This window comes from Nymphaea colorata, chromosome 1 (assembly GCF_008831285.2).
Source record: "Nymphaea colorata isolate Beijing-Zhang1983 chromosome 1, ASM883128v2, whole genome shotgun sequence".
NCBI classification, from domain to species: Eukaryota; Viridiplantae; Streptophyta; class Magnoliopsida; order Nymphaeales; family Nymphaeaceae; genus Nymphaea; species Nymphaea colorata.
This window is the reverse complement of record NC_045138.2, coordinates 4,223,871-4,238,273: the sequence shown is the minus strand read 5'-3', so window position 1 is coordinate 4,238,273 and position 14,403 is coordinate 4,223,871. Positions and strand designations below refer to the sequence as shown.

The following is a 14,403-nucleotide window of genomic DNA, read 5'->3' as shown; positions in this document are numbered from 1 at the left end:
CTGTCGGATTCCCAAATTATATCAAAATATAGGCACCAAATTGAAATTTTCTGAAAAGGAAACTTCTCCCGGAACCGGCTGGCGGAGACCGCGTTCGGGAAAGCAGCGACGTGAAGGGCGTATTAGTAATTTGACTTTTGGCTCCGGTGACCTGTCCCGTTCTTTTCGGTCGGATCGAATCCATCGCGTTCAAAAATTCAGGTATAAAAGAAACTCATATTTAAATTAAAGAAAAATAGTTAAGAAAAAGAATTTTGTTTATAAATGCATGAAGATAAAAATTATGGTGGAAAAAAAAGACATATTTAAGTTCAAGAAAAATAGTAAGAACGAGAAAAATATCCAGATTTAGTTATATATTTGGTTCGTAAATGCATCAAGACAAAACTTTGATTTTATATAAAAGCTTAATTTTGTTAATAAATTCTCAAATAAAACCATGGCGTAAATTTCTGCCGAGATAACAGAAATATTAACTAAAAGGGATAAGAATATAACTTAGCTTTTCTGAAAGGATAATCTTACTAAAAAAATATTTTTCACGTAATTATAAGTAAATAGTGGGACGAAAAACAAAATTTCTTACGGGGGAAAACCGGGTGACCTCATCACTTCCTCCCACCATCTATATAAATAGCGATTGCCGAATAAGGAGCGAGGGGGGTTCTGTTTTTCTCGTCCTCTTTGTCCGCGTCGGCTCTCGAGATCTAACACGTCGGAGCTCCGCCACCCGGAGGGTAAGATTCAGAACAACCCTAACTTTCCGCCTGTCTGCAAGATTTCCGGTTCCTGGATCTGAAGGTTCGGAGGTTTTCCGTCAAGTCGTTCTTGTAATCATGGGTCTCTTGAGTTCTTTACGCGCCAGGTCGCCGTCTTTTGGGCGGGAGCTGGCAATTTCGCGATTTCAGCTGTGTCGTATGTGTGCGGAGTCGTTTCTTGAGGTTTAGTGGGGTTCTTATGTGGAGATCCGTCTACTTATTCCGGCTTTCGATAGACTTGAGCTTGACTTGTTCGTGTGTTCCGGGATCCGAGATTCTTTGACTACTAGCGAGCGTAACTTGCCTGGATGTGTGTTTTTAGCTTTTTCTTGTTTTTACTTGCGAAATGGTGCAGTCCATGCTTGTAGATCGTGTAAGCTGAGAGCTTTGGGGGATGTCAGTTCATTCTTGGTCCTATTGATTCTGGCTGTGAATTTATGAGGTGCAGTGAAGTTGATTTTGCTGGATTTAGTTATCCAGAAGGTTCGTTTTTGCGTTGGACAGCAATGCAACGTCTTCTGGTTGCGGTCATGTGGATTGAAAATGTCATTTGTAACCAGATCTGAACCGCTTTCGCAAGTGTAGTTTGAGCTGAACGAGAGTAGTTTCTGATGTTCAATTCAGTTCAGATTAGATGCAAAATACTGCTAGATGCATTTTAGTCGATGATAGAGTCGGTCCTTAAAATCCTCTATAGAAGTTTCTTGGATCTGGCTAGTGGCTACTATGATAGTATATGCTGTTACTGCTAACTTTTTGACTGATTTCTGCAGCACAAGTACAGATCTGGTCATCTGAGTCTTCCTCCCCAAAGTTGTCGTTAATTCTCTGAATTTTTCTTCGATAGCCTAACCCTGGTTAACTACCATGGGATAAAAAACCGATTGTCACGGCTTAAGATTATTCCAGCTGTCTCGCCCAACCTCAATTCCTTGTTGTTGTGGACATTATTGACGCTGTGGTTGATTCCTTTCTTGTGAATATTTTTGGTTTTATTTACTTCTGCAATACCAATTCTTGTGACTAATAATTGGATTTGAAGGCTTATATTTTCCGTTCAAATCTTTGTTCAGCATTTCATATAAGTAGATTCTGGAAATTTCTTCTTGTGTTTAGTTCTCTTGAGGTGTCTAATTTTAAAACTTTCTGATAAGCTATTAAATAGATTCTTGGAGCTGATAAGGAGTAAGTTTTGTTGGTTAGGTCTTTCGAGAAAGAGAAAAAAAAATTGCTGCAGTTTATGTGTTCAAGACTTCAAGTAAATCCCTATATCATCTGTTTGTCTTGTTTTATATGTAGAAAAATTGCTCGTGTTTGTTTGCTTAAGTAAATCTCTATTGTTTGTCTTGTTTCATATGTAGAATGATTGCGAGTCCTTCTTTGTAAGTGGGCCTTGAGAATAATTTTGTTATTTGCACATACTTGCTCGAGTATTGTTGTTGAGTACCATGAATGTTCAGGCAACCTTGTGCAGTTGTTCAAGTCTAACTGTGTGGAGCTATTATTTGGTTTTTTTCAGTGGTTTTTGAACTTTTTGCTTCCATAATATTGCGGGTATCTTCTGCTGTTTCTGCTCTTGCTGGTGTAAAATTTATAGTCGGTGATTTTTGAAGTGGTTTTTCCATAGACAATAGCTTCTTGTATCTTTTCTCTGCTCTTTCTGGTATAAAATTTGTAAAGTGCTATTTTGTGCTTTTCTCCGCAGGCTTGGCAAGGTAGCTTTGGGTAATTTTATGAGTCTCTAAACTTTGTTGATGCAAAAATGGCTTTTGGGAAGAACCCTCGAACAGATAGAAAGTCGACATCCTATTGTTCGACAGTGACACTGGTTGTCTTTGTGGCTCTATGTCTAGTTGGTGTTTGGATGATGACATCCTCGTCTATTATTCCAGTCCCAACTACTAGTGTGTCAACTGAAACGAAATCAGAGCTAAAAGAACGCGTTCCAGATACCTCACAAGCTTTTGAAGATACTCCTGGGGATCTTCCTTCAGATGCAATTCAAGGAGACAATGGCAATCCATCTCAAGAAGAGAAGGCCCCAGAAGTAGAAGAAAAAGTTCAAGAGGATCCAGTGCAGGAGACTCAAGAAAAGGAGAGCAAGAAAGAGATACAAGAGTCTGATGAGAGCACAGATAAAGGAGATGACCGGGAGAAGATTCAAGAGCAAGAGGTTGAAGGTGGTGACCAACAACTACCTCAGACAGAGGAGAAACTTGAAGAAAAATCTAATGAGCCAGTCACAGAGGAGGAAAAAGTTGAATTAAAGGACAAAGTGGATGAGCATAATGAAGAGAAAGCACCTGATCAGAGTGATGATTCCAAGAAGCAGTCTGAAAGTGATGGTGCTGGTGGGCAAGATAGTCCTGATGAAACTCCTAAGGACGAAAATCAAGAATCTCCATCTGAGGACAAGGTTAAAGAAAAGAGTCCAGGTGAGGTTCTCCCAGATGCTGCACAATCTGAAATCTTGAACGAGACAAACATACAAACTGGGACGTGGAAGACACAGGCTACAGAGTCAAAGAATGAGAATGATGCACAAGGAGGGTCCGATGGATACAAATGGAAACTTTGTAATGTAACTGCTGGTCCTGATTACATTCCCTGTCTTGACAATGAGCAAGCAATTAAGCGTCTTCCATCAACAAAACACTATGAACATAGGGAGAGGCATTGTCCTGATCCAGCCCCCACTTGCCTTGTTCCTCTCCCTGAAGGATACAGAAGGCCAATTGAGTGGCCTACAAGCAGGGACAAGGTATGCTCGTTCAAGCATTAGCTTCGGTTTTTGTTATAGAAATAGTTCCATGCTTTATTATCAAGTCTTTTCCTGTTCACCACCAAGAAAAGAGGACAGTACCTGTCAGTGTATTAACTAATCCAGTGATTTGAAGTGATACAAAAGTTGAGTTTTATTTGCTTGTTGCAGATATGGTATTCTAACGTTCCACACACCAAGCTTGCTCAAGTAAAAGGCCATCAAAATTGGGTAAAAGTTAGCGGAGATCATCTCATCTTCCCTGGTGGTGGAACTCAATTCAAGAATGGGGCCCAGCATTATATTGACTTTATACAGGAGGTAATCTATTTCAGCCATTAGTCCTGGCCAATTATGCCCTTTCGCCATTTGTTATCCACAATGATATAATTTTTTTTTTCGAATTTTGTTTTTCTTTTTTATATTAGGATAGGAACTATCTTAATCAACCCCTCATTGATGACTTTCCGAAGCTACAATTGCTGCATTTTTAGTTAAATAAAAAAATGTACTGCATTTGTTAGTGCATATCATATGTTTGTTTGGTTTTATCGATGTGCTTACTAGAGACATACTTTCAGGTGGTTAACTTTTCTTTTTTAATTTTTTTATTTTTCTGCACTTCTTTTTCCTTTATCCCAGCTAGTCGACCTGCAGAACTCTTAGTGTTTTTACCTATTCCCCTTTGTACTAGGGATGCCAGATAAGTAGAGCATGCTGATGATATGGTTTTACTTGCAGATTAAGCCTGATATTGCATGGGGAAAAAGGACTCGTGTGATATTGGATGTAGGGTGTGGAGTTGCCAGTTTTGGGGGCTATCTTTTTGACAATGATGTGCTTGCAATGTCATTTGCTCCCAAGGATGAGCATGAAGCTCAGGTGCAGTTTGCTCTTGAGCGGGGAATTCCAGCAATATCAGCGGTTATGGGCACCCAGAGGTTGCCATTCCCAAGCAGGGTATTTGATGTTGTCCACTGTGCACGTTGTAGGGTTCCTTGGCACATTGAAGGTGGTTCCTTTCTGTCTATTTAAAGTTTTCTTTCTGTTGTCTCTCCTTGTTCTATTCTTTTCTAGAAAGATTTTCATAATATCATTTTTATGAGATTGCCAAAAATATTACCTGCCTTCCCTTCGACTATAAAAGAAAAAGGACCTGATTATGTGTGCCTTACAGGTGGAATGCTTTTGCTTGAGTTGAATCGGGTGTTACGTCCGGGTGGTTATTTTGTATGGTCTGCTACCCCAGTTTACCAAAACAAGAAGAATGAAGAAGATGCTGGGATATGGAAGGGTATGCTTGTTCATGCTTCTCTCTGTGCATATCTTTACAGAATACATGTTTGGTTCTCAAACACTGCATGCTGATCAACTGATTAGAGGCTTTGCTTTTCTGTGACTGCATAAAATCACCTTTTGAAATCTGGGGCATATAGTTCGCTGATGGTTTTATTGTAGTTCAGGAATACAGGGTTTGATTATCTGTAACTATTAGGAGATCCTCTATTATTGATAATAGGAAAAATGTCTCTTTATGTTATGCATACCTGATAAATCTGTTCTGCACTACTTGATAGCCATGAAGAAGCTAACAAAGGACATGTGCTGGGATCTTAAGAAAGTTGAGTATGACAGAGTGAACCAAGTTGGTGCTGCAATTTTTAAGAAGCCTACTTCTAATGATTGCTATGAGAACAGACCTGTGAGTGAACCTCCAATGTGCAAGGAATCAGATGAGCCAAATGCAGCATGGTATTGTCATTGACAGTTCTTTGCTTTTATTTATTATTTGAATTGAAGATTTAGCTTTTGATGTTAATTTGTAATTTGGCATGCATAGGTATGTTCCATTGCAAGCATGCATGCACAAGGTGCCAGTGGCCTCAACAGAGCGAGGGTCAAAGTGGCCTGAAGAATGGCCCCTTAGATTGGAGAATCCACCTTATTGGCTGTCTACTCAAACTGGGGTTTATGGCAAGGCTGCACCTGAGGATTTCACTTCAGATTATGAACACTGGAAACGGGTTGTGTCCAAATCGTACTTGAAGGGTCTGGGAATCAACTGGTCAAGAATCAGGAATGTCATGGACATGAGAGCTGTGTATGGAGGGTAAGTGAATGCTCTCTCTCTTTCTCTCTCTCTCTGCCCCCTGTGTACACCCGACACATCTAATGTTCAAGTAACGTTAAGAGAATAATCTTGGTCTCATTATTGGTATGGTTGCATTTCTACTTTAAATAGCAACTGCACTCCATTCAATTAGATACACAGAATAAAATGCTTTCACTGCTCCTTCAAAAAGGAAAAAGAAACGGAAAAACAGATTAACCCTGTAAACTGCTCTGTAAAATGGCAAACCTAGCAGTTGCTTATTGTTTGCCAGTTGCCACTGGTAACTTTTTTGCCTCTTTTCTGAAATGTTATGTTATGTGAAAATGTTCTGAGTTTGATGTTTGTTCTGTTTGTCATGCCTGTTGGCAGGGGCGGAGCCAGAGGGTTGAGGGGGAATGGCCCTTCCTCAAATTTAAAAAAAAAAAACACGTACTTTTTCAAAATTTTCATTTAGCCCATACAGAAATTTTGAGAACTTAGATTTCGGCCCCTGTTAAAATTTTGAAACTATGGTTTGGCCCCCTAATGAAAAATTTTTAGTGCCGCCCCTGGCTGATGGGCTTCATAGTTAATATGCCTACATTAGATCCTGATATATTAAGAATGATGGTCAAATGACATGTTTAGCAGCATCTTGAGTACTAATTAGTTTACACAAATTTCACCCCATACTGAAGCATATTGAGTACTGGATCTCAGAGATTGTCATTCAGAAGTTTTGTCACTGTGTTTAAATTTTGACAGACAGAGATTATGTTGCCATATCTGGATGAGAACTTTTCCCCCCTTTATACATTTTGATCATCAGTAATTATAAGTCATAAGATGTAGTATAAATGGTGTGCACGTGCGTCTGGTCATTTGTTTTTAGGTTCCCTGACCTCTTTAAGTTGTAAAATTTTGATTTGCTAACCACAATTTGGAATTTTTCTTGCAGCTTTGCTGCTGCCCTGAAAGATGTAAACTTGTGGGTTATGAATGTGGTGCCAGTTAACTCAGCAGACACACTTCCTATCATTTATGAGCGTGGTCTTTTTGGCATATATCATGACTGGTGTGAATCTTTCAACACCTATCCCAGAAGCTACGACCTCCTTCATGCAGATCATCTCTTCTCTAAATTGAAGAAGTAAGTGACTGGATCCATCTTCCTTTTCACACATTTCAATATACACACTCCCATGCACTGAGAATCTTGTTGAGTTTGATTTGTTTAACCGTGTTCTGTATTTTAATTAGTGTGCTTCTTCAATAAACTTGAACACTTAGATGAAGTAAATATTCAATTAGGGGAAACAACTTTTGGGGTGTTCAAGGAGATCTAAGATCTTAGGATCTTATATTCTAAGATTTTAAATCCTTGGTTTCTAACGAGGATCTAAAATCCTATGCTTGAACGATCCAAGGATTACACCATGGATTTGTAAATTGTGCATCTTGAAATCCATGTATCTCAAGTCAGACCCATCTCCCCTCTTTGAAATGCATGGATTTGAGACAAAATGGTGATCTTAAGGCCATGGTTCACAAATCTGTAGTTTGTTAGAAACTTAGAACTATGGATATGAGGTGACCTCTTGTTAAATTAGACCCCCCGTTCTAAGATCCGGTGTTATCAGACGCCCCAGTACTGATAGAAATGTAGCACCAATATCTGTAACCCGAAAACAGCACTCAAGCAGGAAGATAGAGAGAGAGAGAGAGAGAGAGAGAGAGAGAAAATGAAAACAAGAAGAAACTGAGGAGAAGAAGCCGTAGCCAAAATGGTTTGCACGGCCTCTATTTATAATCTCATTTTCAGAATTCTAAGAGTCTCCAATCGTAGAATCCTAGGAGATTTCACAAGCTTCAAGGACATTAATTACATCATAGAAACCTAAGAGACTTCACATATTACAAGGATATTAACTACAACATAGAATCCTAGGAGACTTCCCATATAACAAGGATATTAACTATAACATAGAATCCTAGGAGACTCTTCACATGTTACAAGGACATTAAATATTTTAACACATTCTACAAGGAGGTGGAATCCTAAGAGACTCCTCTTCAACGTGCTGGTGAAGGATTTATATTTTAACACCCTCCCTCAAGTTGTGCATGGTTTTGCACCATGTACAACTTGCCTTTTAGAAACCAGAATCGTTCCTTTGTTAATCCTTTTGTAAATAAGTCTGCAACTTGTTCATCTGTACGAACATAAATAGGCTGAATTTCCTTGTCTTCCACCTTTTGTCTAACAAAGTGTTGATCAATCTCAATGTGCTTTGTTCGACCATGTTGTACGGGATTAAAGGCAATGTTAATAGCGCTTTGATTATCGCACATTAACATTGATGTTTTAATCTTTTCTCCAATGTCTTCTAGCAAATGTCTAACCCATGTAACTTCAGCAGTACCTGCAGCCATGCATCTGTATTCAGCTTCAGTGCTGGATCTTGCTACTGCCTTTTGCTTTCGACAACTCCAAGACACAAGATTACGTCCAATGAAAATACAAAAACCAGAAATGGACTTTCTTTGATCGGGATCTCCAGCCCAATCTGCATCTGTGAATGTCATAAGTTGATGTCCAGTAGTTATATTTTCACTCTTACCATAAACTAAGCCATCTCCTGCTGTCCCTTTAAGATATCTTAATATTCTTTTGACAGCATCCATGTGAGTATCTCTAGGTGCATGCATAAATTGGGATACTTGATTCACAGCATATATAATATCTGGTCTAGTAAATGTAAGATATTGAAGTGCCCCAACAATACTTCGATATTGCGTAGGATCTTCATATAACTCCCCATCTTGAGCACTTAGTCTTTGATTTAGAACACTAGGAGTTCCAACAGGCTTACAATCAGACATACCTGACTTTTTCAACAAATCCAACGTGTATTTCTGTTGTGTCAATGTGAGGCGATTATTGTGCCTATCAATCTCCACTCCAAGAAAGAATCGTAAATCACCAAGCTCTTTCATTTTGAAGTTTTGCATCATCAAAACTTTAGCTTCTTCTATGTGTTTTTCTGAATTGCCTGTGATAACAATATCATCAACATATATAAGAAGTAAAGTAAATATGTTTTCCTTTCGATAAATGAAAAGAGAGTGATCTAGAGGACATCTCCGAAAACCACATTCTTGAATCTTGCAAGAGAAACTGTCAAACCACGAACGTGAGGCCTGTTTAAGTCCATAAATAGATTTTCTTAGTTTGCAAACCCATGCATGAGAGTCTCCTTTCGTGTATCCTGGAGGTTGTTCCATATATACTTCCTCCCTTAAATCACCATGAAGAAAAGCATTCTTCACGTCCATTTGATGTAGTCTCCATCCATATTCAACTGCCAATGATATAATCACGCGAATTGTTCCCATTTTGATCACAGGGCTGAATGTCTCATCATAATCTTCTCCATATTGTTGTGTAAACCCTTTTGCTACTAACCTTGCTTTGTGTCTTTCTATGCTGCCGTCAGGTTTGTATTTAATTTTGTATACCCATTTGGAGCCCACTACGTTCTTTTCGTGTGGCCTCGGAACGATCTCCCATGTTCCACATTCATGCAAGGCATCCATTTCTTCTTTCATAGCCTTTCTCCAATGATGTGATTTTGATGCTTCATCAAATGAAGTAGGTTCTTCCTCCTTGCCAACTTTTGCCATGAATAACTGAAAATCAAGTGATAAAGAATCATAGCTAACCCACCTGTGAATGGGATGACGAATGCGTTGGGATCTTCTAAGGTGGGGCATGTTGTCTTCTTCACTGTGAGCATCTCTGTCCCTTAGTCGTCGACTGTAGATAAGACCCGAATACCGATGTGCATCGTTGCTCTGTTCATTATTGTTTTCGTGATGACTTAATGACTGTGTTGGATCTTCTTGATTTTCACTTTGAGCCATATCCGACGGTTGTATTGCTCTCTCTGAATCTTCACTTTGAGGCACATCATTTTCTATAACAGGATCTGCATTGAATAACTGTGTACTGGTCCAGGGATCATAAGATTCAATGGTCATAGGCATTTCATTTGTATTATCAAAACTATGTTCATCAAAAATGACATTTCTTGAAGTTTTGATACGTTTAGTTGTTGGATCATAGCATCGAAAACCTTTATATTCATCAGCATATCCAACGAATCTACATTGAATAGCTTTGTCTTGAAACTTGTTCCTCAAGGCAGCATCAACGTGAACATAGCATACACAACCAAAAACCTTCAAGTTCTTGTAATCAGGTTGTTTGCCTAAGAGTGTAAAATATGGCGATTTAGACATCAAGAGTGTCATAGGCAAACAATTTATTATGTATACAGCAGTATGGAAGGCTTCAGTCCACAAGGAAATGGGCACATTAGTATCATGCATCATGCTCATGGCGCTTTCAACTATATGTCGATGTTTCCGCTCAACTACACCATTTTGTTGTGGTGTGTAAGGGCAGGAAATTTGTCTAGTTATCCCTTTTTCACGTAGAAATTCAATAAAATCAAGCGAGGAATATTCTCCCCCTCCATCACATTGAAAATGCACCACATTGGATGAAAATTTAGTTTGAATCATGGCATAGAAGTTTCGAAATATGTGAGGTACTTCTGATTTGTGTTTCATGAAGTAAATCCAGGTGAAACGTGAGTAAGAGTCAATGAATAAGACATAATATCTTGACCCAGACATGGAATCAATAGGGGCTGGCCCCCATACATCAGAAAAAATAGTTTCAAAAGGTTTGGAAGCCCTTTGATTTATATTATGGAAAGGTAAAACATGACTCTTACAAAGTCCACAACTTGAACATTTTTTGACACTTGAAGTAAGAGGTAAACTTGATCTTGGAATGAGACTATCTGTGACAAGTTTTTCAATGAAATGTCGACCACAGTGTCCTAGCCGACTATGCCACAAATCAGACTCCAAAAATTGGTTAGGGCCCCTTACTTTTGATTGAAAATGGCAAGAACTTGGCACTGATGACGCATTATGAGAAAGAGAAAATGTCTTCAATCCTATATCAAAAGTGGATGAATCCTTGGGTAGACATTCCTTGAGGACGTACATATTCCCTTGACGCTCCCCTCTAGCGAACATTTTCTTCGTTTGGAGGTCCTTGACATAGACAGAAGAAGGTGTGAATTCAACAGAAGAGCTTGTATCATCAATGAGTTTAGAAATGGATATGATGTTCTTTTTGATATTGGGAGCAAGAACAACATTAGACAGTGATAGAGACGAGGATGACAATGGAATATGTGCATTTCCAATATGTGTAATAGGATGAGATTTTCCATCACCTGTTATAATGCAACTTCTACCGTAATGAGGGGATAAGTTAGTCAATTTACCTGCATTTCCTGTCACATGGGTAGCTGCACCTGAATCCAAGAACCATTCTCCCTGCTCATTTTGCTTTATAGTCATCTTTGAGAATGCGGCCATCAATAGCTGTTGCATATCTTCAGCGGTGGATTTAGAACTTTGTCCTCCTTGTTTATAATCATGTCTTACTCCTTTGTTTTTATTTTGAGGATTAAACCAACATTGTGCCTTCATGTGTCCTTTCTTGTTGCACTGAAAACAAATTGGTATTTTTCTTGAAGTATCCAAAGGAGACATACCTTGGTTATGTGGTGTTGGTAGAATGCCACGACCACCATGGTTGGAGTTCCCATGGCTCTTACCAAACTTTACATTCATAGCCAACACATTTTGGGAGTTCCCTTGATCAGTCCTTTCAATGACTCTTTTCATATTCATTTCATGTTGGAGAAGTTTACCTTGTAGTTCGTTGAAGGAAGGCAGAACAGGAAGGACCTCAAGAGCTGTAATAAAAGCATGATAATCATGCCCAAGTCCATTCAAGGTTTGCTGCACCTTTTCCTTATCAGAAATGTTATTCCCTGAGGCAGCAAGTTGGTCTGCGACGGCCTTAATACGCCCCAAATAATCCATGATAGACGTTGAACCTTTGCTCAAATTCTGAAATTCTTTCTTTAAGTACATAATTCGAGCTTCTGATATTTGGGAAAAGGTATCAGCAAGGGTTTCCCATAATTCTTCTGCAGTACAATCATCAGAAACTGAAAGTAACACTTGTTGAGATAAAGTGGACAAAATATACGCAACCAGACTTTGATCACGTCTCATCCACATAGCATGTTCAGGATTGTTGTCTTCATGAACAGCAATAACTTCTCCTGCCTCATTTTTTATTTCCTGTAAGACGGATATTGGTGGAGCCTTTGTTGAACCATCGAGATGTCCAAAGAGGCCTTGACTTCTTATGAAAGGCATGATTTGCCTTTTCCAGATAATTCTCATGGTTGAGTTTTTCGGTAATAAGGTGAGGAAGAAAACTTGAGGACATGCCAGAATGCGAAAGGTTTTCCATGACAGCAGAAAAGAATGGTATATAGGTAGAAGATGAGAGGGAAAGAAGACACGATATAACAAGATGTGTCCTTGGTAAGCAAGAAGAAAAAAGGAACAAGAATTGCGCAAGAGAAAAGTAAATTCAGGATAGAGACAAGATGAGAAAAGAGTTCTAACCAGATCAGACCTGTTTGGGCATTTCGTTTGGTAGAGATAACGTAACCTGGCGCTCTGATACCATGATAGAAATGTAGCACCAATATCTGTAACCCGAAAACAGCACTCAAGCAGGAAGATAGAGAGAGAGAGAGAGAGAGAGAGAGAGAGAGAGAGAGAGAGAAAATGAAAACAAGAAGAAACTGAGGAGAAGAAGCCGTAGCCAAAATGGTTTGCACGGCCTCTATTTATAATCTCATTTTCAGAATTCTAAGAGTCTCCAATCGTAGAATCCTAGGAGATTTCACAAGCTTCAAGGACATTAATTACATCATAGAAACCTAAGAGACTTCACATATTACAAGGATATTAACTACAACATAGAATCCTAGGAGACTTCCCATATAACAAGGATATTAACTATAACATAGAATCCTAGGAGACTCTTCACATGTTACAAGGACATTAAATATTTTAACACATTCTACAAGGAGGTGGAATCCTAAGAGACTCCTCTTCAACGTGCTGGTGAAGGATTTATATTTTAACAAGTACACCTCTCAAGGTTTAATCTCCATCGGTTTTTCCAAAATGGTGTTATTGTGGCACCTTAGTTTTTCATTTTTGCCTTTTGATGTAATTTTGAACAATCAATCTTGATTTTCTCATCTTTATGGTTGCCATATCAATATTCTTGTTTTTGTCAAAACTTATCCGGTGCTCTCCTGTATTTGTTCTGATTAAGCTCTCTTTATAATCTTTGATATTACCTCTCGCTATCCTGGTGTCAGTGGTCTTCATGTTTTGTTAGGTGTACTTTACAGTGATATTTTTGTCTTTTTTATCAGTGATTATTTCTTTTGGAAAATGCATTTAGACTGTCTTAAAGACTTCAACTACATTCTTTACTAGTTTACCTCACTTTTGAAATTCCCATTTTCTTTCTCGCATTAACTGTTCTCGTTCTTTTACAGTTGCGGATTTTCTTTAGGTAGATTGACCATTTTATTTCGTATTTGTACTTCCTTTTTGGTGTACAAAAAATTTCGTATGAATTATTTTTCTTTCTTTTGTGTCGATGTCTATGAACGTGGTAGTCCAAGGACACATGTTAGTCCTTTGGCTAATGCATGTTGGTATGAGCATAAAGATCCTCGATTGTGGAATCTACAATAGGACCATTTCCTAGCATAGTTCCAAAGCCGTGGCCTTGCGGCCCTGCGGGCTTTCTCATACAGATCTGAAATATTTAATGCAGGTGCAGTGTCACTTCTGTTGTTGCTGAGGTTGACCGCATATTGAGGCCAGAGGGCACGTTCATTGTTCGTGACAATGTTGAGATCATCAATCAGATTAAGGAGTTGATTAAATCGATGAAATGGGAGGTCCGCATGGCTTATTCCCAGGATAAAGAGGGCCTTCTCTGCGTCAAGAAATCAATGTGGAGGCCAGAAGACCGGTCTTCAATGTAATCTTCTTTTTTGCAGACTCCACCCAAAGGGAAAAGAAGGGGTTGGTCCATTTTGTTCTTCACTATTTCTTGGTTCTTTTCACGAAGGTTTTGTCTCCTCCCCTACGAAATGTAATATTGTGTTCTGCATTTAATTTTGTGCTTTTCTTATTTTCTATATGGTAATGTTTTGTTGGTCAGCAGGAGGGAAATTTTAGGGTTTCTGACTGTAAAAGTTAGCAAGTCTCTAAATGTTGTCATTCCCTATCAGTTTGGGAGCTTAAAAACGATTCTTGCATATTAGTGGTTACATCACTGATAGATATAAAAAGACAAATCTCTCTCTCTCTCTCTCTCTCTGTTTCTCTCTCTGTGTGTGCAGGTGTTTTGGGAGCTTAAAAACGATTCTTGCATATTAGTGGTTTTATCACTGATAGATATAAAAAGACAAATCTCTCTCTCTCTCTCTCTGTTTCTCTCTCTGTGTGTGCAGGTGTTTTGGGAGCTTAAAAACGATTCTTGCATATTAGTGGTTTTATCACTGATAGATATAAAAAGACAAATCTCTCTCCCTCTCCCTCTTTCACACACGCACACAAGCACGCACAGAGAGAGAGAGAGAGAGAGATTGAACTCTGCTGTTGCACTGGGGTGAATTCATTTGCTTTTTTGTTTATTACATTAAGTAATTTGAATGTTAATTTTAGACAACTAATTTAGACAATTAATTGATTAAAAAAGATACATGAGCAACAACGACGAGAACCTCGCTGCTTTATGCTGGCTGCTGCTG

General features: G+C 38.7%; 1 protein-coding gene across 1 annotated transcript; it reads left to right on the top strand.

Annotated features, from left to right (window-relative positions):
* Positions 1 to 600: 600 nt before the first annotated feature.
* Positions 601 to 13,963, top strand: LOC116255629 (probable methyltransferase PMT26). Its single transcript, XM_031631504.2, has 9 exons — positions 601 to 737; positions 2,464 to 3,519; positions 3,691 to 3,840; positions 4,261 to 4,531; positions 4,697 to 4,813; positions 5,097 to 5,271; positions 5,360 to 5,629; positions 6,570 to 6,761; positions 13,419 to 13,963. The coding sequence occupies exons 2-9, from the start codon at positions 2,521 to 2,523 to the stop codon at positions 13,630 to 13,632; spliced, it is 2,388 nt and encodes a 795-aa protein (XP_031487364.1). The 5' UTR covers positions 601 to 737; positions 2,464 to 2,520; the 3' UTR covers positions 13,633 to 13,963.
* The last annotated feature ends 440 nt before the right edge of the window (positions 13,964 to 14,403 follow it).

Bases quoted from the DNA above. Each gene is read 5' to 3' on its own strand.
- LOC116255629 (XM_031631504.2), top strand. From the start codon at position 2,521: ATGGCTTTTGGGAAGAACCCTCGAACAGATAGAAAGTCGACATCCTAT. The intron at 3,520-3,690 runs GTATGCTCGTTC...TGCTTGTTGCAG, and splicing joins GGCCTACAAGCAGGGACAAG to ATATGGTATTCTAACGTTCC. The intron at 5,630-6,569 runs GTAAGTGAATGC...TTTTTCTTGCAG, and splicing joins ATGAGAGCTGTGTATGGAGG to CTTTGCTGCTGCCCTGAAAG.